The 22,120-nt window shown below is 53.6% G+C and overlaps 1 protein-coding gene and 1 non-coding gene across 2 annotated transcripts; both read right to left on the bottom strand.

The window, feature by feature from the left end:
• Positions 1 to 91: 91 nt before the first annotated feature.
• Positions 92 to 164, bottom strand: TRNAW-CCA (transfer RNA tryptophan (anticodon CCA)). Its single transcript has one exon. It is a non-coding gene; the product is annotated as a tRNA-Trp (tRNA).
• Positions 165 to 2,902: 2,738 nt separating this feature from the next.
• Positions 2,903 to 20,772, bottom strand: SIGLEC1 (sialic acid binding Ig like lectin 1). The gene is made up of 21 exons (XM_055543161.1): positions 20,506 to 20,772; positions 19,855 to 20,214; positions 19,290 to 19,586; positions 17,309 to 17,575; positions 16,755 to 17,009; positions 15,244 to 15,543; positions 14,330 to 14,587; positions 12,714 to 13,043; positions 12,185 to 12,439; positions 11,672 to 11,974; positions 9,588 to 9,848; positions 9,118 to 9,429; positions 8,362 to 8,616; positions 7,821 to 8,090; positions 7,492 to 7,743; positions 6,867 to 7,172; positions 5,993 to 6,253; positions 4,936 to 5,238; positions 4,575 to 4,677; positions 4,146 to 4,218; positions 2,903 to 3,515 (listed from the first exon to the last, which is right to left on the bottom strand). The coding sequence occupies exons 1-21, from the start codon at positions 20,552 to 20,554 to the stop codon at positions 3,441 to 3,443; spliced, it is 5,145 nt and encodes a 1,714-aa protein (XP_055399136.1). The 5' UTR covers positions 20,555 to 20,772; the 3' UTR covers positions 2,903 to 3,440.
• Between the last annotated feature and the right edge of the window lie 1,348 nt (positions 20,773 to 22,120).

The raw sequence follows: 22,120 nt of genomic DNA, 5'->3' as shown, positions 1-22,120 counted from the left end.
CCATGGACTGTAGCCTACCAGGCTCCTCCGTCCATGGGATTCTCCAGGCAAGAATACTGGAGTGGGTTACCATTTCCTTCTCCAGGGGAATCTTCCTGACCCAGGGATCGAACCTGGGTCTCCCGCATTGGAGGCAGACGCTTTAACCTCTGAGCCACCAGGGAAGCCCCTTGACCTTATAAATGGTTTCCAATCCCTTTGATCTTACAAACAATGCTGTAGTGGATAGCTTCATACACACATTCATTTGTGAGATGATTTCCTACAAGCAGGATTTCTGGGTCAAAAGATATGTGCTCTTGTTATTTGGGCAGATAGAGTTAAGCTGCCCTCCGATTTGTACCAGTTCACAATTGCATCTGGGGTGCTCATTTTCCTACAGCCTTCCCAACACAGTTATCAAGACTTTATTGATATGATATTTGCTAGTCTGCAAGTGAAAATGGAGTCTTCATTTCCATTTTGTCTTATGAGTCAGGTTGAATATTTATTCACACATTTAAGAACAGTTTGTATGTCTTTTCCCCTGAATTGCCTATTCATATTTCCAGCTCATTTTTCTATTGAGGTCTTTCTCTTAACAACTTGGAAGGAACTCTCTATATAAGGGAGATGAACCCTTTGTCTGGAGTATGAGTTGAAAACTTTTTCCCCAGTTTGTGAGATGTATCCAGCCTGGGGTGTATGACTTCAGCTCAATTATACTCACTGCTGAGTAGCATTCAATTGTGGACTATAACCACGTGTTTTCTTCATTGACACTACTGTTGCTGGACCTTAGGGTGGTTCTTAGTTTTGAGACGTTATAAAAAAATGCTGTGTGTCCTTAACTTCCTCCCTTTGCCTGTCCTGCTTCCTCCACCCCTTTCCTGGTCTCCCCTGGGAACACATCCTTAATAGGTCACTTGCACATGAAACCTTGTCTTGGGGAACCAGACCTAGTACAGACATAGATCACTTTGGTTATGCTGGGTGCTCCAGTGTAGACAGGCTAGATAGCCATCAACCCCTCCTCCTGTGGATAAGGACTTGTAACTTCCTGATTTGCCCTCTGTCAGGATCCACATTCTCTTGTGAAACTTCTTCCCCAAATCCTTCCCAAATGGGAGAAAAGAGGGGTGTCTTTTTCTAGTTAGCTTTGGGGGCTTGCGACTGGGGGAGGGACACAAAGGAGACTCTGGGGGCTGGTTGCATGGGTATATTCACTTTGTGAAAAGTCATTGAGCTGTACGTTTAAAATGTGTGCACTTTTCTCTGTGCTACGCTTGAATTAAACGTTATTTCAAAAGTCTTGAGGAGGCTCAGACCACCGGGGGTGGACACAACTAACCTCTCTGAGAATCTTCCAATCCCTGGTGGACCTACACCCACTTGGAGGTGCACAGAAGCAGGTGAAGACTCCAGGTCAAATGTTCCCAAATCCCCCAGGAGCCATCCTTCCTGTGTCTACTCGTGGTCCTCCCCTCACCCTCTCTTCCTTGCTAGCTGCGTGCATGCTCAGTTGTGTCACACTCTGTGCGACCCCATGGACTGTAGCACGACAGGCTCCTCTGTCCGTGGAATTCTCCAGGCAAGAATACTGGAGTGGGTTGCCATTCCCGTCTCCAGGGGACCTTCCCAACCCAGGGATCAAACCCAAGTCTCCTGCATTGCACGCAGATTCTTTACCTGAGCCACCAGGGAATATTCGGCTGCATTTGGCTTGCTCTCTCCCTGTCCCATTTTAACCCACAGTTTCTACTTAATAGCAATGTAGAAAAAATACCCCTTACCAAGTGCTTGCCCACAGCATGCCAAGCACAGTGCTGGTCATGGGAGCAGAGGTGAACGGTGCCCAGAGCCTCAAGGAGCAGGAAGGAGCATGAATTGCTTGAGTGTAAGGTAGTTTGTGGTAAATGTTATGTACTTTGCACCCACTGCTGCCTTCAGCAGACAGTCTTCCAGAATAAACACCACTCACATTCTAATCCTCTGTGTTCCAGTCCAGCAGTTGGCTTTCAAGAAAATGATTCATTCCAGTTATGCCACAGGATGGATGTTTATTGGGAGGACATGTTTGATAGACCCCAGGAAGAGCCTGGCAATTGGGCACTAATAAGAACGGGGCCTGGAACCAGAAGGGTCCATGTATGGCTGCATGAAGCTCACCTGGCCTTCAATCTCTTCCCAACCTGTTAGCTCCTATGCCAACTTCCCACTTCTCTCCACATTTCTCAACTCAAATCCCAGAGTGGTGAGCCCCGTGCTCCTCCCACCATGTGCCACCAGGATACCAAAGGAGTCACTAGCCCCCCGAGAACTGGTTCCCCTCAGGCACTGACTTCCCTAGGGGCACGTTATTCTTTCTTAGTGACCCTTGTTTGTCTTAGTAACCCCTGGTGCACACACTTCCAGGAAGAGGACGTGAGCTCACTTGATCCTGGACAGGAATGCACTTGGAGCAGAAACAAGGATGCTGATACGATGTCTGCTCCCCACACTCTCTGGGGGTGGGGAGTGTAAATGGAGGCACCTCTTCTTTCAAGGGCTAGACCTGGCACAAGATGCCTGTTCAGGCAACTCAACTGCCTGGCATTCCCTCTCCCTAGCGACCACAAATCCTTCTTGACTTTCTCAGTCTTAATGTGTGAAAGGCACTACCTCCTCCAGGACTCATGACCAGAAAGGACAGGGGCATACCCTGGCCTTCAGTAGATGGGCACTGAGACAGAATATGGCCTGCTGGCAGCCTTCTCATCAGTGTTCTCAAAGTCTCAGGGATGAGTCCATAGTTGGGAGTCCTTTGGAAATATAATAAAAACTACATTTCCCAAAATCCCTTGCAGCTTGGAGTAGCCATATGACCAAATTCCAGCCAGAACTTCTGGGTTGTATCCACAATGGGAATGAGTGTGCCTTTCATTCCACTTCTTCTTGCTGGAAGGAGTATGAGCCCAATGGGATCATTGTGAACTTCACAATCAGAAGCAACATTTTAGGGATGGAGAAAAACAAAAGAGAAGGATCCAGAGCTCCAACATTTTAAACCACCATAATATACCCAGACTAGTATGAGAGAGAAAAATCAAATTCTTTCATGTTGAAGTTACTGTATTTGGTCTTTTTAGAGCAGCCTAACTTATATTCTAGTCACTATAGGGTGCCGTGACCAGCTTGTAATGATATAGAAAGCTCTTCTTCTATTCTAATCCATCCCAGAAGTCCACAGTGAGCTTGGAGGAAGAAGACGTGAAGAGGTAGTGCATTGGAAGATAAATAGAGAGATGAGATCCAGAGAAGAGAGAAAGAGAAATAGACAACGTGATCAATTCATTTTTCTTCAGAGTTGCCCAGGGTCAACACCCTTATGGGTAGATTGAGGTTCACCACCACCTCTCACCACCCATTTTTCTTGGGGGTTGGAGCCAGGTCATAGAAAGTCAGATGCCACAGAGATGTTTTCAGAGGGAGTCAGGACCCAACGCTGCATTGTTCACAGGGTCCGAGTCATCACAGATTCTGGTGACTTCCTCCTCCTAAAGGCAGGAAATGCCACAGGTCAGCTCAGGGGCAGAGTCCAGCATGAGGTCCAAGATGTGGCTGCATAAGGATCAATGAGCTTCCCACCGAGAAAACTGGTCACTGGAGGACTCTGGGAGCAGTCATCACCTGACCTCTAGCTCTGGAGGGCAGTCCTCCAAGTCCCCAGGCCTGGGTATGGGTCCCCAGGGGATTGGAGAGAGTGTGCATGGCTGAAAATGTGGCTGGGAGCCCTGGCCCACCAAATGGATTATCTACAGAAAGGGACACACCACGGGGGAGGGAAAACAGACTTTCACCCCTGCAAAGGTGATGGGCAGAATCAGGAGTGAGGAAGAGAGACCCTAAAACCCAGGTGGGGTCCTGGAAGTAGAGGTGATGCTGCTCAGTTCAGAATGTCTGCTCCAGTTATTCAGGCAGCCAAGCAGCAAGCCCGTGAGTGCTCTGCCCTACTCAGAATGTGGCCCCCACTGTCTTCTAGAGGGTGCTGGGTCTCTGTGCTCTCTCTCCAATCTCCCCCAGCCCCAAGCACTGTCCTATAAATGAGAATAATCTCTCGGTGCCAGTCCCACAGCGCAGGTTAGCCAAGTACTGTGTCTACATGTGCCCACATGGTGCATGGATACCTGCATGGTTTCCTTCTGAGAAGCCATCTCCACTGAATTTTCACCCTCTCTCAGCTTATGAAAATGCCTCCTTCTGCAAGGACAAGAGTGGACTCAGAGAGCCTCTCTCCTCCCCGGCCTGCCCCCGTTCCATTCCCCCACCCTGTAAGTTTACACCCTGCTCGATACACAGAGCAGTGGGGGAGATTTGTGGAGAATAGGCTACTTGATCTTTCTTCCTCCCCAGTCCTTTCTTCAGCAGTGAGAGAGCAGAGACAAGGAAAGAAGAAAACTATAGAAAGATAGATTTAGAGACAATTTTAGGCTTCTCAAATTTGGAGCAGAGGGAAGGAGAGGGACAGGCTAGAAAGTATGGAGCTTGTGAATTTGGTAGGAAGGACATGAGGGAAGGATGAGGTTACTCTGTTCACCTTCTAGCTCCAGACCCACCTCCAGGTGTAGCAGGTCCCCAGGCCCAGCAGAAGGAAGAGAAGGCCAGCCAGCAGTCCCAGGACCCAGAGGAGCTGCTGGAACAGCTGCAGGCGGTGCAGGGCTGTAACACGAGGTGAGGCTTAGGGGGTGGCTGTGGCTCCAGGCCTCTGATTCTCCCTCCCAAGCTGACTCCCCCAAGATGAAACCTATTTTAAGTTCTACTTTCCCTTGGAAATTTCCCCATGCAAAGGAGTTTCAAGCGATCAGTCTAGACTAGACAAGCAGAAGGGATTCAGGAAAGACCTCAGAAGGAAGCCTCTGGATCTGAGAGCCGGGCCTTTGTGCAGCGCAGCCTAGGAGATAGGGTGGGGGGTCTCACCTCTGGTTCCAAAGTAGGTGGCAGCAGAGGCAGAGCCCAGGGAATTAGAGGCGGAGCACACATATTCCCCCTGGTCACTGGGCCTCAGCTCCTCTATGACCACCCTCAAGGCATTGGGGGTGACTGAGACATGGATGTGTGGCTTGGCAGGAGCAACCTTGGACTGGCTAGAGGCCACCAGCCGACTGCCAAGGTGGAGGGTCAGGCTGGCCAGGGGCTCGCTGTCTACTCGGCAGTCCAGAATGCCTTGGATGCCACCCTCAGGCTCCACAAAAACCGTCATCGTGGGTGTCTTGGGGGGATCTGTAGGAAGACAGGGAGTGTGGTGACTGCAGAAACAACTACACAATTCCTCCCCTCCTTGTATCCCATGCAAGGCGACTGCTGCTCCTTCCATTAAAAGGCAGAGCCTGTTTCCTCACTCTTTAAATCTGTGACTCCCTTTGAAGGCAAAAGTGCCTTTGTGTGACTTCAGGGCTAGACCTCAATGGGCCTTGCAGCTTCTGCTCTCCTTGGAAAACAACCAAGTGGAAGCCCAGGCCAGCGTGCTAGACACACGAGGCCCAACCGACAGCCCACGCCATTTGCCAGCCAAGAAGGTGAAACTGCAGCCACATGATGTAAGGCCAGCAGAACTGCTAGCCCAGCCCAAATTTCTGACCTGTAGACTTGTGAGCAAATAAAAAGTGGCTGTCGCTTTAAGCACTAGGTTTTGGGGTGGCTTGTTACACAGCAATAGCTGACTAATACAGTGTGGGCTCTTGTGAAGAGTAAAATAAGGGGCTAAGTTTGATGAGGGCTTACTGTGTGCCAGGCATTCTGCATGCTCTACCTCCTGCACTCCTCACAAGGAGAGGGGACTGACATTTTATAGATAAGGAAACCAAGGCAGGGAGGCATAAGATCACACACCAGTCAGTGGGAATTCTCTGACCCAGGACTCCATTGCTGTGAAGTCCTTGGTTTTTGCAGACAGAAGAGGAGGAAGACCTGAAACAGGCATGTGAGATGTGGGGAGACTGAGGCAGGGGGAGGATGTCAAGGATGTGACACTCACAGAGCACCCGGAGGGTAACTGGAGCAGAGGCGATGGCCCCAGTGGGGAGCTCAGCCTGGCAGTGGTACATCCCAGCTTGGTCACGGGCCACGTGGGTGAAGGCGACGGTGGGCGCAGGCTCCGTGTGTAGTCGCCGGCCATTCCAGAACCAAGTGAAGGTGGAGTTGCCCATGAGCCCAGGGCCACCAGGGAGCTGACAACTCAAGTTCAGTGCTGCGCCCTCGGGCACATCTAGCCCTGGCTCGGCCACCACATGCACACCTGCAGGACCAGACGCTGTTGGGGTCTGCAGGCCTGTGGGAGCTGCAGCCTCTGGCTTGTCCTCTGTGCATAATATGGGATCTGGATCCCAAAGGTGGGACTGTGTCTCCCCCATCAGACTGCCATCAGGGCTACCTCTCCTTGCCCTGGAGACTTCTGGGGCAAAGTGGTGCCTCCCTCTCTCATCAATTCAGGCTTTTTGATGGATGAGGCTGTGTCTTGCCCTCAGATTGAATGCCCCAAGGATGGGACTGCACCTTGTCCCTCAAACTGAGCTCCCTGAAGATAAGATTGGATCAGTCCTCCCATTCCCAGTTTCCCCAGGGCAGGTCTGTGCTCCCACCCACAGTCTGGGCTCTCTGAGGGCAAGGTTATGTCTCCCCTCCACCCATGCTCCCCTTGAGTTGTTGCCATATCTCCACCCACCTCTCCTGTAGGGAGCTCTCCAAAAGCCAGGCTGTTTATCCCCCTCAGGCTGAGCAACCCCCCTCCAGTGGGCACTGTTCCTCCCCATCAAGTCAGGCCAGCCAGCTTCTTCTTGTGGGAGCCCCACCCCTCACACAGACTCAGACCCCATAGCAACGGCACCCCTCCTGCCTCCTGGCCAGCTCACCTTCTGCCTGCAGCTGCCCCAAGGTGGTGCTGACTGAGCCCAGCAAGTTGCGAGCTGTGCAGACGTAGGTGTCCTCGTCCCCTGAGGGCACAGCTTGCACTCGCAGCCGCAGGGCATTGCGGGCCACCTGGACATGGCCCGTCTCTACTGCCAAGCCAGGGATGCCGTTGCTGGTGGCCAGAACTTTGCCATTGCGGGCCAGGGCCAGCTCGGCAGGCGGCTCACTGTCCACGGTGCACTGTACCACAGCCATGGGGCTGCTCCTTGAGTCCCAGAAGGAGGACACAGCGGCATCCCGGGGGGCATCTGGATGGTAGAGCAGGGCAGAGTTGAGGGTCTTGCTTGGAAACCCTGTGCTATCCATTGCCCACCTGCCTGGCATTGGTGAGGATGAAGCCTCTGGGGAAATGGTCACTTCTGGGGAGTGACAGCTTCAGGAATCCTGTGGGCAGATTCCTCCAGGCAGGGTTCAGAGGACCCTAAGGAATCTTCCCTCATCCGCTATGTCTTTCCCCAAGTGTCCATTCCCAGGTTCAGTCCTGTGCAGTCTTGTGCCCACCCAGACTAGGGCCCAGAAGCACCCTCCACTCACCCTAGGCACCCCCAGGCAAGGACCCTTGCTTACAGAGGACATGCAGCGCTGTGGGCTGGGAGCTGCGTGTACCCTGGGCATCCCGGACCTGACAGGTATAGGCTCCTGCGTGAGCCCGTGTAACCACTGGGAAGGAGAGAGAGGCCTCTGGCCCCTCCTGCAGCCAACGGCTGTTGTGGTACCAGGCATAGAGGGTGGGTGGGCGGGCAGCAGGGTCTTCACAGCTCACTGTGATAGGGGCTCCCTCAGGCACAGCGGCTGATGGAGCCAGGGTCACCTGCACACCTGTACCAAGAAGACAGGGTCAGCTGGGCCTGGCAAGACACCATAGCTGATCCCACCCCGGCTAGGCCCTGCCTCACCCTCTAGTCGCAGCTCTAAGGATGTGTTGACCTGACCCAGAGGACTGCGGGCTGAGCAGCTGTAGAGACCCTCATCGCTGGGCCCGGGCTCCCACAGCTCCAGCTGCAGGGTGTTGGGGGCTGAGGCTGTGGTTGAGGAGGCCAGGAGGCGGCCAGCATGGCTGAGGACCAGCTGAGCAGGTGGACGGCTGTCCACGGTGCACAGCACCAGGGCAAGCTGCCCGCCACGGCTCTCCAGGAGATAGGTCAGGCGCAGGCTGCGGGGTGCATCTGTAATGCAGAAAGGCGAGAAGGAGGCCAGTTTGCAGGTGGCATTCAAAACAGGAAGGCTTTGGCTCCCTGCCCGCAATGGCCTCCACTTGCCCAACCTGCAGCACTGCTCCTCTGCCCCAATGTCCCCCAACTCTAATGCTCCTTGTCCATTACTAGCCAGCTTGGTACTGAGTTCCTGGGGTAGATGACTGTGGGACTCGGCCGTGCCCTGATCCCCGCAAGCTGTTGTCATCCCTCCCAGCTCCACCCTGCATCCAACCAGACTCACAGAGGACATCCAGGGTGACAGGCCTGGAGCGATGGAGTGTCTGGCCAGGGATCAACACACCACAGCTGTAGGAGGTGGCGTCCACGACCGTGACATTGGGGAGGGCGATGGACTGGGCAGCATCTGGGCGCTGCTGCCCATCTTGGTACCATGTGTAGGTGAGCTGGGTCATGTGAGTGGTCCATACAAGGCAGGTCAGGTTCACCAGCTGCCCCTCCCGCACTGTGGCTTTGGGCCACACCTGCACACTCACAGCTGGAGAGAGAAGAGGGCGCAGGGACACCAGGGAATACCGAAGGCTGTGTAAAGCAAGCCACCTGTAGGGTGGGAAGCCTCTCAGCCTCTGGGAGGCACAGGTGACCCACCTGTAAGTGGGGCTCAGAGATGGAGCTTGGGAAACAGTTCATCATCTGTCAGGTGGTCCCCAGCAGAGTTCTCCCTGGAGTGCCCTGAGCCCTCCCTGACCCTGTTGGAGGGCACCTGGGAGAACACAGGCCTTAAAAGCCCTGCTGTGGTTTCTCCTTGAGTGACCCCTGTCTGATTAGTTTTATCCCCTGGGCATCCATGTAAAATTCTGTTTTTAAAAAAGGTTCTTCAGTGAAAACCAAGTTTGGAGATTGCTGCCCTTAAGAAGAGTGGGAATGCACTGTCCTGTGTTCAGCCCTCCTGCCTGTGTCTCAGGCTTCCAGAACCCTCTCCAACCTCCTCTTCTCTTAAAAGAGCCACCCACTCACACACTCACACCACCATTCTGACCTTGGGCATCAAAGGTGGCTGAGGCCAAGACCTGGCCTAGGGCATTGGTGGCCTCACAGGTATAGACGCCTTCATCTTCCAGCACTGCATTGTGAATCTCCAGGCGCAGCGTGTTGGGGGCCACAGCCACCTGTAGCCGGGGAGAGCTCCCCGCAAGCTCCCCCACTCCTTGCAGGGTAGAGGTCACAAGGCGGTCCCCATGAAGCAGTCGTAGCTGGGCTGGAGGGTCACTGTTCACACGGCACAGGAGTAGGCCCAGTCGCCCAGGGCCTGTGTCCATGAGGGTAGTGAGTGTGGCCTGGCGAGGGGCATCTACACGAGGCAGACAATGGTCAGGGCCCAAGCAGGTGGTCCCTCATCTAGGACTCTCTCAGAAGTAGAGTCCAGAACCAGGGCTCAATATCCCCTTCCCCAGTCATGCCCTTGGCTCCCTCCTTCCCCAAGAAACATGAACAGATCAAAGTGCTTACAAGACACATGGAGGCTAACCGGGGCTGCCAGGTTCGTGGTGGCTGAGCCGGGAGCCTGGGCTTGGCAATGGTAGGCCCCAGCTTGGCTCAGAGTTATGGCTGCAAAACGGATTGTGGCTGAGGTGAACTCCTGGAGGGGCTGGCCATCTCGGTACCAATGGTATGAGGTCCCCTCCAGGACCCCTGTGGGTACTTGGCAGCTCAGGACCACAGCCTGGCCCTCCTGGAGCTCAGGTGACGGTGACACCCGGAGCCAGGCTCCTGCAGGGAGAAACCAAGAGCAGGTGAGGGCCTTCCGCATCTGGGACTGCATTTGTGTGCACATGAGGACAGCAAGACCCCAACCACATGTGCCAGAGCCACTGCTCACCCAGACCACTGTGGAGGGCCCCACTGCAGCTTCACGCCTCTTCCTCTCCTGTGCCTGACTCCCTTGCCTTGGTTCTGACCTGGCATTCACTGCCCATCACCTTGAGTTGTGGTTTTGTTTGTCAATTATATCTCACCCACCACAGGGTGAGCCTCACCTGGGTCCAACCCTAGTGCCATGCACGTGCTAGCTCTTGACAGATGTTGTTTTGACCCCATAAAGCACAGAAATGGTAGGGATTTAGGTCCAACCAAGGGCCACTGTCTTGATCATGAGTTGACCTCAGCATGGTGACCAACAGCTTGGAAGCGGAAATTAGCAGCTCTCTCTAGCCCATCTCCTCATCCAACTTCCAAGTCATGAGAGTGCAGGAACGGAAGACCAGGCAAAGGGCTGTCTCTCATTCCCCCCAGGTTTGAGGCAGGAAGAGAGCAGAGTGAGGGAGTAAGAAGGAGGGACAGCTAGAGTGGTGATTGAGAGCTCAGACTGTGCCAGAGACCAGCATTGAATTCATCCAGAGCTAGCAGGGCCCCCTCCTGGTCATGTGACCATGAGCAAGCCCCTAAATCTCTGACCTTCAATTTCTCTGACTGTGAAAAGGGTAGGATAAATAGGAGATACAGAAACAAGTCCCAGGGAAAATGTTCAAAAATTGATGTTTGTCACTATGGGAGGAAAAAAAAGTTTTTTTTTTCAGCATTATTGATATTAACTTTGTTCTTTTCTGGCTTATTCACTTAGGCAGGATTATTACAGAAGAATATATACAGATAGATAAATGAAGAATATGGATATATTCATATATATATATATGTATAGTCGGACACAACTTAGCAACTAAACAGCAACCAACAATGTACATACAAATGTGATCATTTGTACATTATATGGGGCTTCCCAAGTGGCACTGCTGCTGCTGCTGCTGCTGCTGCTAAGTCGCTTCAGTCGTGTCTGACTGTGCGACCCCATAGACGGCAGCCCACCAGGCTCCCCGTCCCTGGGATTCTCCAGGCAAGAACACTGGAGTGGGTTGCCATTTCCTTCTCCAATGCACAAAAGTGAAAAGTGAAAATGCAGTCACTCAGTCATGTCCGACTCTTAGCAACCCCATGGACTGCAGCCCACCAGGCTCCTCCGCCCATGGGATTTTCCAGGCAAGAGGACTGGAGTGGGTGCCACTGCCTTCTCCAAAGTGGCACTAGTGGTAAAGAACCCTCCTGCCAATGCAAGAGACATAAAAGACATGGGTTCAATTCCTGCCTCGGGAAGATCCTCTGGAGGAGGAAATGGCAACCCACTCCAGTATTCTTGCCTGGAGAACCTCATGGACTGAGGAGCCTGGTGGGCTACAGTCCTTGGGGTAACAAAGAGTCCAATATGACTGAGTGACTTAACACATACATTACATATTCCATGTGCGTGCTAAGTCGCTTCAGTTGTGTCCAACTCTGCGACCCCATGGTCTGTAGCCTGCCACACTCCTCTGTCCATTGGATTCTCCAGGCAAGAATACTGGAGTGGGTTGTCATTTCCTCCTCCAGAGGATCTTCCGGGCCCAGGGATCAAACCTGTATCTTTTGCATCTCTTGCATTGGCACGGGGGTTCTTTAGCACTAGCACCACCTGGGAAGCCCATATATTACACATCTCTACATAAATATGCAGAGTGGCCCCCAGGACACTTGGATGCACCACAGCTACAGAGGACACTCACCTCGGACCTGGAAGAAAAGGGAAGTGTTAGCTGATCCCAGGGCATTGTTGGCCTCACAGCGGTAGCTACCAGAGTCCTTAAGGGTCAAGTCTTGGACCTCTAGCTGCAGGAAGTTGGCTGTGGTTTTGGCCTGGAGGCGGCCACGGGATGGAAGCTGGAGCCCTGGGCTGGTGGCCAAGAGGTGCTCGCCGTGGAACAGTGCCAGCTGGGCAGGAGGGCGACTGTCCACAGTGCAGACAAACACAGCCGTGTGGCCCTGGTCCACATCCAGGAGAGCAGACAGCTTTGGAGGGTCTGGAGGGTCTGTAGAGACAGTGGGGAGCTCAGGCCAGCCCCTACCCAGCTCACCATCTTTCAGCTGCCAGGCTGTCCTCCTCCAGATACGCAGTCTAGGCCTGCACGCACCCACACCCAAGCCATGTTCTTGCCTCCTCAAACTCAACCTCAGCCCTGTTTGCCCCAGACCACCCCCTCCACCCTCCAAGGGCCCAAATCCCCTTGCCTATCACCCACACAGCACTTGCAGGACCACAGGGGTGGAGAGCTGGGCACCGGCCTCAGTGAGGATGCGGCAGGCATACAGGGCGGCATCTGTTCTGGCCACAGGCAGCAGCGTCAGGGTCTCTAGGGGGCCCTGGGCCCACAGGGCCCCATCTCGGAACCAGGTGAAGTTGGCAGGGCCGCCAGCTTCCCGGCTCACCCTGCAAGTCAGGTTGGCTCCGGTGCCTTCTTGCAGCGTGTGCGACGGTGTGATGACCAGGACGGTGGCTGGAGAGCAGGCAGCACAGGCTTACTGAGACAGGCCTCAACCCTGACGTCTTCCCCCTAGTTCCCAGGGTGAGTGGTCCTGTCTCCCTGTCTGGAGCAGGTGGGAAGGAGCCCCTCTGGGTGCCCACGGGGAAAGGGGAGGAAACCAAACTCCCTCTGTTGACAGGAGGTGGTTTCGCCCAACTGACCTTCCTCGGAGCTGGGGGTTGCAAATGAATAGGGTTCCGAGTACCAGCCCCTGACCCCAAGCGACCTGCTCCCTGCCCTGCCTCACCCTGGGCATTGAAGTTCGCTGAGGCAGAGGCGTTGCCCAGGACGTTGCTGGCCTCGCAGAGGTACACGCCCTCGTCCTCCAGCACCGGGTCTTGGATCTCTACCCGCAGCAGGTTGGGGGCTCTGGTAACCTTTGTGCGTGGGGAACAGCTCCCGCAGGTGCTACAGCTGCCCCCTGATGGCAGGGAAGAGGCCACCACGCGACCCCTGTAGAACAGCCGCAGCTGGGCCGGGGGGTCGCTGTCCACACGGCACAACAGGAGGCCTCGCTGACCGGCTCCGGCGGTGTCAGGGTCCAGCTGGGCAGTGAACGTGGGCCAGCGTGGGGCATCTGGAGAGAGAAGAGTATGGGCACTATCCCACAGCCTCTGCCAGGCTCCCACAGGTGCAGTCAAAGCTAGCTAGGCTCCCAGAACACACTGAGCAAAGGCATGAACCCGGAGCTGCCGCAAACAGCTGTGCAGACTGTGCATTATACAAGGACCACCGGACCTGGGTGGCAGGACCTCAGCCCATGCCCATGTGCTAAACTATGCCTTAGCACTGGACTGAGTCTTCCCAGAGGAAGAAGGGCCTTTTTCTAGCTTGCTGCTGCTGCTGTTAAGTTGCTTCAGCCATGTCCGACTCTGTGAGACCCCATAGACAGCAGTCCACCAGGCTCCGCCGTCCCTGGGATTCTCCAGGCAGGAATACTGGAGTGGGTTGCCATTTCCTTTTCCAATGCAGGAAAGTGAAAAGTGAAAGTGAAGTCGCTCAGTCATGTCTGACTCTTCATGACCCCATGGACTGCAGCCTACCAGGCTCCTCTGTCCCTGGGATTTTCCAGGCAAGAGTACTGGAGTGGGGTGCCATTGCCAGAACTGTATGGGCTAGCAGCCACCTTGCATAACAGCCCTGTGCTCCTGGGCAGGGTACCTACAGAGCAATCCCTGGTTGTTTTACTGTCTGCTTCCTCTCTTCACACCCCCTCCCCTAAGACCCTGCCTGTCTCTTATCTCTGATCTCCAAGCCAGCTCCCATGAGAACAGATAATGCCTAAATTGCCCTCCTCCTAGAAATTTCTGAAGAGTGGGACCAAGACCCCCAGGTGATCTCACCCTGAACACTAGAAAACCCCCAAGAGGTGACCACTCTTCCTGACAGTCCCTGGACATGCGTCCTGCACATGTTAGGGAAGCCGTGCTGGAAGCTGAGTGTGTCCTGAATGTTGGTCAGCCGTTCAGGAGCATCCACCCTTGACGAGATGCAGGCCTGTGTGGGGAGGCTCTGCCTTTGTGTCTGTACCTGTGAGGGTGCCACCTATGGGGCGTGTCTACATATATAGGAGTAGAGTGTCCCAGGGCCCAGCTGCAGAGGATAAAGCTTGGACATGGTGTCCATGATGGGTCTGAGGCTAGAGGCAGAGCTATAATGGGACTGGGATGGGGAAATGGGATGCCCTAGGCTCGGTCTCCATATTTCAGCTAGGGCGGTCAGGGCCATGGTGACCAGGTTCGCGGCTGCCTTCTCTCGGGACTCTGGCCAGGACAGAGTCAGGAGGTCCTGGAGGAGGGGGCTGATGGGCTCCGGTGGCTCATCTTCCCACAGCAGGCAGGGGCTGGAGGGAAGGCTACTCACAGAGGACGGTGAGGACAGCAGGTGAGGAGAGCCCGCTGGTGCCATGGCCATCCTGGGCCCGACAGTGGTATGAGCCGGCATCAGTGCTGGAGACCACAGGGAGCAGGAGGCTGCTGCTGGGCCCCTCAAGAAGCAGGGCCCCATTCCGGTACCAGGAGAAGCGGGTGTCAGGCATTGGGCTCAGGCTGCTCCTACAGCTAAGTGTTACCGCCTGCCCTTCTGCCACTTCTGCTGCTGGGCTGATGAGGAGGCGGGCCACTAGCAGAGAAGGAGAGAAGAAAGCTCAGCTCCCCTGCATGTCTGCGGCTCCGTGCCACCCACAGCAGGAAGCCTTCCTGGGCTTCTCCCAACTCAATTATCAGGAGGTCTGAGCATCATGGCATCAGCTCTGTGAATCTCTTGATGATCAGAAGGGTTTGACCTTGAATGCCAATTCAGATCTATTGGTACCTGGCTGCAGCATGGTTGAGCAGGATTCTGGGCCAGATCCTAGGCCTCTGTCAAAAACCTGGCTTGATCAATTAGCTATGTCTGCCTCAGAAGGAGGGAAGGGCAACATGTGCACCGAGACTCAGCCTCTCTATTTGGGCTTCTGCATCTGACTCCTACCACAGAGTCTGCCCCAAATGTTCAGTAAATAAAAAACAAATGAATGTGCATTGAAAAACCCTGTACGTTCAGAGTCAGAATGGATACAAAAGGAATAACTCAATCTGCCACGTTTCTCGTTTTGCTTTGACTTACAGGGAAACTCTGGGACTGGGATGACTGTATAGCTCAGATCTTTGATGTGATTTTTTTTCTAGCCAGCTAGGTCAGGCCTTCAGTTGAGCCCTGTTGGTTCTCAGGAGGAAGAGGCCAGAGCAGGCCTCCTCCTCAGGCTCCTTCTACCAGCCCCAGTGGGACCATCTTACCATTGGCATGGAAGTCCAGGGTGGAGGATGAATTCCCAAGGGAATTGGTGGCTGAGCAGGTGTACTCCCCACTGTCCGTTGGCCCCAGGTCTCGAATCTCCAGGCGCAGGGAGTTTGGGGCAGAGTAGACACTGAAGCGTGGGCTCTGGTCACCCTCTCTGGAAGTTGAGGCGAGGACGAGGCCCTCATGTGACAACACCAGAGTAGCCAGGGGCTCGCTGACCACAGAGCACTGGAGGACGCCCACCAGTCCCTCCTGCGTCTCCAGGAAGGCAGTTAGGTGTGGGGTGAGGGGTGGGTCTGTGTGGAGATGAGGGACAGGCCTGTTACCCTCAACAGGTGCATTCCTGGATTTCCTCTTATAGCCTCTGACCCCTGCACCTACTTTGTCCCATGATGCCCTGGGAAAAGTTAGTGACCCCAGCAGCTCCTATTTGTCCCCAGACTGGGCAAATCACTCTGTCATCCTAGTTCATCCTAGTCAATCCTTGCAGTCACCCTGAGAGTGGGGATCCAGAGATTCCACTTTAATGGTGGGACAACTGGTAAAGAAAGCTGGCAGAGGACAGCACTGCAGCAAATGATCGAAGTCCACACTCCCAGCAATGACACAAACTGACCCCATGTGCCTCTTGAGGTGACACGGGGAGACAGACACAGAATCATGTCTGTGGTGTCTCTGCCCAGGTGCATGGGCTTGGTCTGCTCCATTCAGACCAATGCAAGGTGAGACTATCACAAAACAACTGACCTGTGCTGGTCAGGGTTCAATGTCAAGGAAGACAAGGAAAGACTGAAGAAAGGAGAATAAAGAGATTTGACAACTTAATGCAATGCAAGATCCTGAACTGAATCCTAAACCAGAAAAAAAAAAATTACCATAAAGGACATTATCGGGCCAACTGGTAAAATTTAAACATGGATTGTGAATTATATAATGATCTTGTATGAATGTTAAGTTTCTTGACTACATATAATTGTACTGTGGTTATGCATGAGAATGACCCTAGGAAATACATGCTGAGAAATTAAGGAGTAAAGGGCCATTATGCCTGAAGAATATAAATGGATAGATAGATAGATAGATTATGTGTGCATGTATACATATAGAGGGCATGTGTATATACACATGTGAATAGAGTGTATGTGTAGCAAAAATGTGTGCAAGAGTGCACACATATATGTGCATGTGTATATGCATATGTATATGTGTGTGAGTACATATATACATACAAATATAATATATAGTTAGAAAGAAAATCAAATGTTAAAAAATGGGAATCAAGGTTAAAGGTATATGATAATTCTTTGTATTTTTTCTTGCAACTTTTAAGTTTGAACTTATTTCAAAATAAAAAGTTGTTTAAAATAGGACATTGAGGTCTGGGGGGTTCAAAGCCTTGCCCAGATGTGAGCTCAAGGGCACGCCGGCCCAGGACCCCAACCCTCCTGCAGGGGCTCTAATCTTTGGCCTGGCTCCCAGCTCCAGAGCCCTCGTCCCCCCCACTTACGGCGGACCACCACGCTGACTGGGTCAGAGCGCTCTCTGCCCTGGGCATTCTGCACCTCACAGAAGTAGAAGCCTGTATCGGCCCTGGTGACTGAGTGCAGCTGGAGGATGCGACTGTGGGTGGCCTTCATCAGCTCGTGGTTTTTGTACCATGCGTAGCGCAGCTCCCTGGGCGCTTCTTTCGGTGTGTTGCAGGCCAGCGTCACAGTCTGGTTCTCCAGAATCGAGCCTGAGGGGCTCACCTGGACCGCAGCCACTGGGGGGCAGCATAGAGCACACTGAGGGCTACTCAGGCGACTTCCAGGCCCCACCCCCCAGGGTTGCAGCCTAAACCTCTGCGCGCTGTACATCACAACCCTCTGAGGAGGAGCCTCCTGGGCTGGCCATGCATTTCTTTGCCCTGTTCATTGCCAGGGAGGTTTGCCATCTGTCAGAAGCCAAGCTGGAACTTCACACAGGCATCCCAGGAGGCACCTTGGCCTCGTTTCCCTCAGCCCTCATGGCCTGGATGCCTCCCTACACTCTGGTCAAGATCCAGGCTCACCCAGGACTCACTGAAGATGTGGAGGCTGACAGGAGGTGAGACCAAAGAGCCCACGCCATTCCCAGCTTCACAGGTGTAGACGCCAGCATCAGCCCAGGCTGCCCGGGGCAACTGTAGTACTCGACTCCGGTTTTTGAGGTGCGTCCCATCCTTGACCCACTGCACAGAGCTGACCTGAGGGTGACTGCTGTTCACCTGGCAGATGAGTGTGACCAGATCCCCTGGAAGGATGTTCCGCCCCGAGGGGCTGAGGAGGATTTCCACATGCTTGGGGGCATCTGCAAGGCATGACAGGGGTTGTCGAGTATGGTGCCCAGGGAAGGCAGGGGCATTTTTCCACTCCCCTTTCAACACTCTGCGCTAAGGAAGCCCACCCAGATAAACCAGAACTCCCATCAGTCCCCTGTCCAGGGCAGGCACTGGCCTCACATTGTGAGGAAGCCTGCTCCTGTCCGTGTCTACTGACAGCCTGATGCCTTGATGCTTGGCATAGCATTCAGCCTACACTGCCTTCAGTGGCTTTCTGCCCCATGACATGTCCATCGCCATCTCTTCTATCTGAGGGCCATGGGCACACTGCTTGCTTTGGTGGCTTGTGGCAGCTGCTGGCAAGGGACAAACCATCAAACACAAGGGCTAAAGGCAGAGTCAAATTCTCTCTGAGAATGGTTAACTCATTTGCTGGGAGATGCTAACGATACAAAGAAACTGCATTTCTTTAAATCTTGTTCTCAAGCCTCTCTCTATGTAACTATGCTAATAAAAGCTAATATTTTCAGGAGTTCCCTGATTGCCTAGTAGTTAGGACTCTGGGCTTTCACTGCTGTGACCCAGGTTCAGTCCCTAGTCAGGGAACTGAAATCCCACAAGCCATGCAGTTCAGTTCAGTTCAGTTGCTCAGTCGTGTCTGACTCTTTGTTACTCCGTGGACTGCAGCACGCCAGGCCTCTCTGTCCATCACCAACTCCTAGAGTTTACTCAAACTCATGTCCACTGTGTCGGTGATGCCATCCAACCATCCCATCCTCTGCCATCCTCTTCTCCTCTTGCCAAAACAAGCCACGCAGTGTGGCAAAAAAAAAAAGCTAGTATTTTGCTGGTGGCTCAGACGGTAAAGCGTCTGCCTACAATGCGGGAGACCCGGGTTCGATCCCTGGGTCGGGAAGATCCCCTGGAGAAGGAAATGGCAACCCACTCCAGTATTCTTGCCTGGAAAATCCCATGGACGGAGGAGCTTGGTTGGCTACTGTCCATGGGATCGCAAAGAGTCGGACACGACTGAGCGACTTCACTATTCACTAGTATTTTCAAGTCCTTAATCTATGTAACTATGAAAATAATAGAAGCTAATATTTTTTCATGCTTAAAAGGTGCTAAGCACACTTTTAATTTTCATAACAATCCTGTGAGATAAAACGTATTTATTATTACTGCCACTCCAGAGAGGTAGTGAGAAAACAGAGGCTCTGAGAGGCGAGTAACTTGCCCCAAGTTTGCTCATCTAGTCAGTGGTGAAGCCAGCAGCCTGATGCCTATGTACGGCAGTTGTTCTAGAACAGGCTGCCCGTCTTTACTGTGATGGGAAGATGCATAATCAAGTGAAGACTTGGAATTCCTCCCACTGTCTCTTTGCCATGTCCAAGTGTTACCCTGGTCATTGAGTGTGAGTGGCAGGAAAGGGGTGAACCCTCGCCGCCTCCTCATCCTCCAGAGCTGGTCTAAATCCCAGGGCCCCTACTGGCCAACCCCCAGTTCTCCGGCTGAGTCTCCCCTTCCCTGCCCAGCCTAGCTTCAGGGACTGGAGGTGGAGGGAGCCTTTCAATACTACTCTTGGGGCTTAGTGGTCTTTCCACCTGTTCCACTCTGGAGGTCCAAGCACAGCCTGGCTATTTCTGCAGGCCGGAAAGGGATGGTTTCCACTGGGGAACCACAGATGTGTGTGAGCTCAGTAACAAGGATGTGCTACCCACCCTGCCTGCCACGTTCACTCACACTGCACTTGGAGACGAAGCTCACGCTGAGTCTTATGGTTGGCTGCTGAGAGCTGGCAGCTCAAGGTCCGGCCATGGTCCTGCCAGGACAGGGCCATGTGGAGGGTCTCCTGGTGGTGGATGCCCGTGGGCTCAAGCTTCTGGAGTGTGGAGGTGGTGGAGCGGGCAGGGTCCTGGCCTTGCCACCGCAGGGTGACCGGCTCCAGCAGGCATGCGTACGGAGTGGAGCAGTTGAAGTCCACCTCCATGCCCTCATGCAGCTCAGCCGGAGAGGCAACGGTAGGCATGATGAGCTCCTCTGAGGACAAAGACGGGAGGCTAGGGGCTGCCCTTCACCGTACCTGAGACCACCTGCCCTGGAGACCTCAGCCCGGGGCAGGGGACTTCAAGGGGAAGGAGAAGCCAGGGGTTCACTGGGGGCAAATGCTAGGGGGCACAGGGATGGGCTGGAACTGCAGCCAAGATTAGGGCTGGGTTTGGGTTTGGGTTTAGGCAGGGTTGGAACTGTGAGCCAGTGGGGCCAGGAGCAGTCTGGAGTCCCTTCCAGTCGGTGACCCTGCTCTCACCTGTCACAGTGACTGCTGTGCCTTTGACATCTACCCAGCGGTTGCCCTCGCTGATCTCGAAGCGGAAGTTGTAGGAGCCTGAGTCCTCAGGCTGCAGATCCTTCAGCAGCAGGTTGCACACCCTGAGCTCAGGATTCCCCACCATCTGGGCACGGCCTTGGAAGCGGGCCTCCACCAGCTGGGGGTTTGTGGAGTGACTCACTACCTGCCGTCTGCCTGAGTAGTCATAGTACCAGATGGTTGTGATGCCATCGGGCACATTCACACTGGCAGGGAAGCTGAAGGTGCAGGGGATGACGAGGCAGGACCCCTTCACACCCTTCACGGTCTCGGGACTGGAGACGCCCCACGAGATCAGGTCTGAGGGAGAGGCAGGACAAGAAAGATTGTAATGCAGGCCTGGGGTCATGCTCTGCCCCCGAGAAGGTGTTCCAGATGCACTCTCAAATCCCGCCCTGACCTGCCCCCAGCAATGCAACCCCTCTGGGCACCCCAGAGACCGTCCCTGTTCCCTGTCACCGCCTCCTCATGCCCTCCTTCAATCTCAGCAGTTAAACCTGTGACCAGACACAGTTCAGTCTGCCCAGGCCTACAGAGGCTGGACTTGCCGCGGCCAGGCCCTGTGAGAAGGAAACGGCTAGCAAAGCTTACCTGTTGGGATGGGTAAGGCCAGGAGGAGGAGCTGGAGCAGGAAGTCCATAGCAGGTTGTCACGCTGGTTCTGTTGCCTACGAGGTTGGGGAGCACTGTGCTGGGCACACAGGGATCTCCTAGGGAACCTCAGTCTCAGAGCCTGCTGGGATCCCAGGCCTGTTTCCCCACACACTATGCTGGCCAACCCAGTGAGAGGGCAGGGCAGCTGCCAGCTGGCATCCAGGAGCCCATGTTCCCAGCTCAGGCTGTGTCCAGGAATGCCTTCACTTGGTGGCCCCAGAAAATCCTGTCTGTCGCTTGGCCCCACCCTAAGTTCTGCTTTCCCAGCCTCTTCAAAGATAAACAGCTGTTTCTCTATTTCCCCCACTTCCTTGCCCCCTCCCTGACATCCAAGTCACCAGCAACTGCAGCCCAGAGAGGCACAATGACTTATTCCAAGGCATCCAGCATAAATGATGGTTTCTTACTTGAAATTTGTCTCCCTACCACCAGTCTTACCAGCTGTAGACCATAGTGGAATTTGAGCAGTTAGAAAACTGCAGCCTTCAAGAGTCCTCCCTTACTCAAAAACCTACTATGGCTCCCCATTGCCCATGAGATGTGGCTCCCCTACCTCCCTGAAAGGCCTTCCTTTCCTACTGCCAGCTCTGCCCCCAATTAATGCTCCCCCTGCGGCCAGTTCCCACCCTGGGGCCGGTACTGTCTATCCACAAGCTCTCCAGCTATCCAGCTCTGGCTTCACCACAAATGATCTTTGCCTGTTGAAATCTTATTCAGTCTTCAAAGTGGCTTCTAGCTGAAACTTTCCCTTTGGGGTCTCTAGCCACCCTAGGGTCATTTCTGTATTTACCTTGTTCTTTGTAGCTGTGAGCACCCATTTCTCAGGACTTGGGACTGAGGACGTGTGCCCTGCAGCAGTGCAGAACCCCTCACCCCCTGTGAGTGGGCAAGAGAAGAGCGTGGTCCTTGAGACTTCGTGGCAGGGTGAGTTTGGTGTGACAGGGGACACAAGAACCTTGTGTGGCATATAGGTCACAAACAAAGATAAATGCCTACTGTATGCCATGCACAAGAAGCAGGCCCTTCATCACAGAGTGCCTCTGGAACCATAAAATTGTTAGAAGGAAACAGGTGAAAATCTTCATGACCTAGTAGCAGGCAATGGTTTCTTAAGCATGAAACCAAACGCAGAGCAACAAAAGAAAAAATAAATTGAACTTGATCAAAATGCAAAATGTTTTTTGCATCAAAGGATACTATCCAGAGAGTGAAAACTCAACCCACAGAATTGGAGGAAAATACGTGCAAATCATATAGCTGATAAGGGATTACCATCTGTAATATATAAAGAACTCCTATAATTTAACAACAACCCCCCCCAAACAACTTAAATTTGAAAAAATGTGCTGAAAGCTTGTATAGACATTTCTCCAAAGATGATATACAAATGGTCAACAAGCCCATGAGAAGATACTCAACATCAGTAGTCATTCAGTTCAGTTCAGTCACTCAATCGTGTCTGACTCTTTGCGACCCCATGAACTGCAGCAAGCCAGTCCTCCCTGTCCATCACCAACTCCCGGAATTCACTCAAACTCACGTCCATCGAGTCA

Source organism: Bubalus kerabau, chromosome 13, assembly GCF_029407905.1.
Source record: "Bubalus kerabau isolate K-KA32 ecotype Philippines breed swamp buffalo chromosome 13, PCC_UOA_SB_1v2, whole genome shotgun sequence".
NCBI classification, from domain to species: domain Eukaryota; kingdom Metazoa; phylum Chordata; class Mammalia; order Artiodactyla; family Bovidae; genus Bubalus; species Bubalus kerabau.
This window is presented reverse-complemented; position numbering and strand designations above follow the sequence as displayed.

What these genes read in the sequence shown, in the direction of transcription:
- SIGLEC1 (XM_055543161.1), bottom strand. Translation starts at nt 20,554, where the DNA reads ATGGACTTCCTGCTCCAGCTCCTCCTCCTGGCCTTACCCATCCCAACA. An exon ending in AGTCAGCGTGGTGGTCCGCC is followed by an intron (nt 15,544 to 16,754) that starts GTAAGTGGGGGG and finishes ATCTCCACACAG; the next exon opens with ACCCACCCCTCACCCCACAC. An exon ending in AGCGAACTTCAATGCCCAGG is followed by an intron (nt 12,440 to 12,713) that starts GTGAGGCAGGGC and finishes CCTGCTCTCCAG; the next exon opens with CCACCGTCCTGGTCATCACA.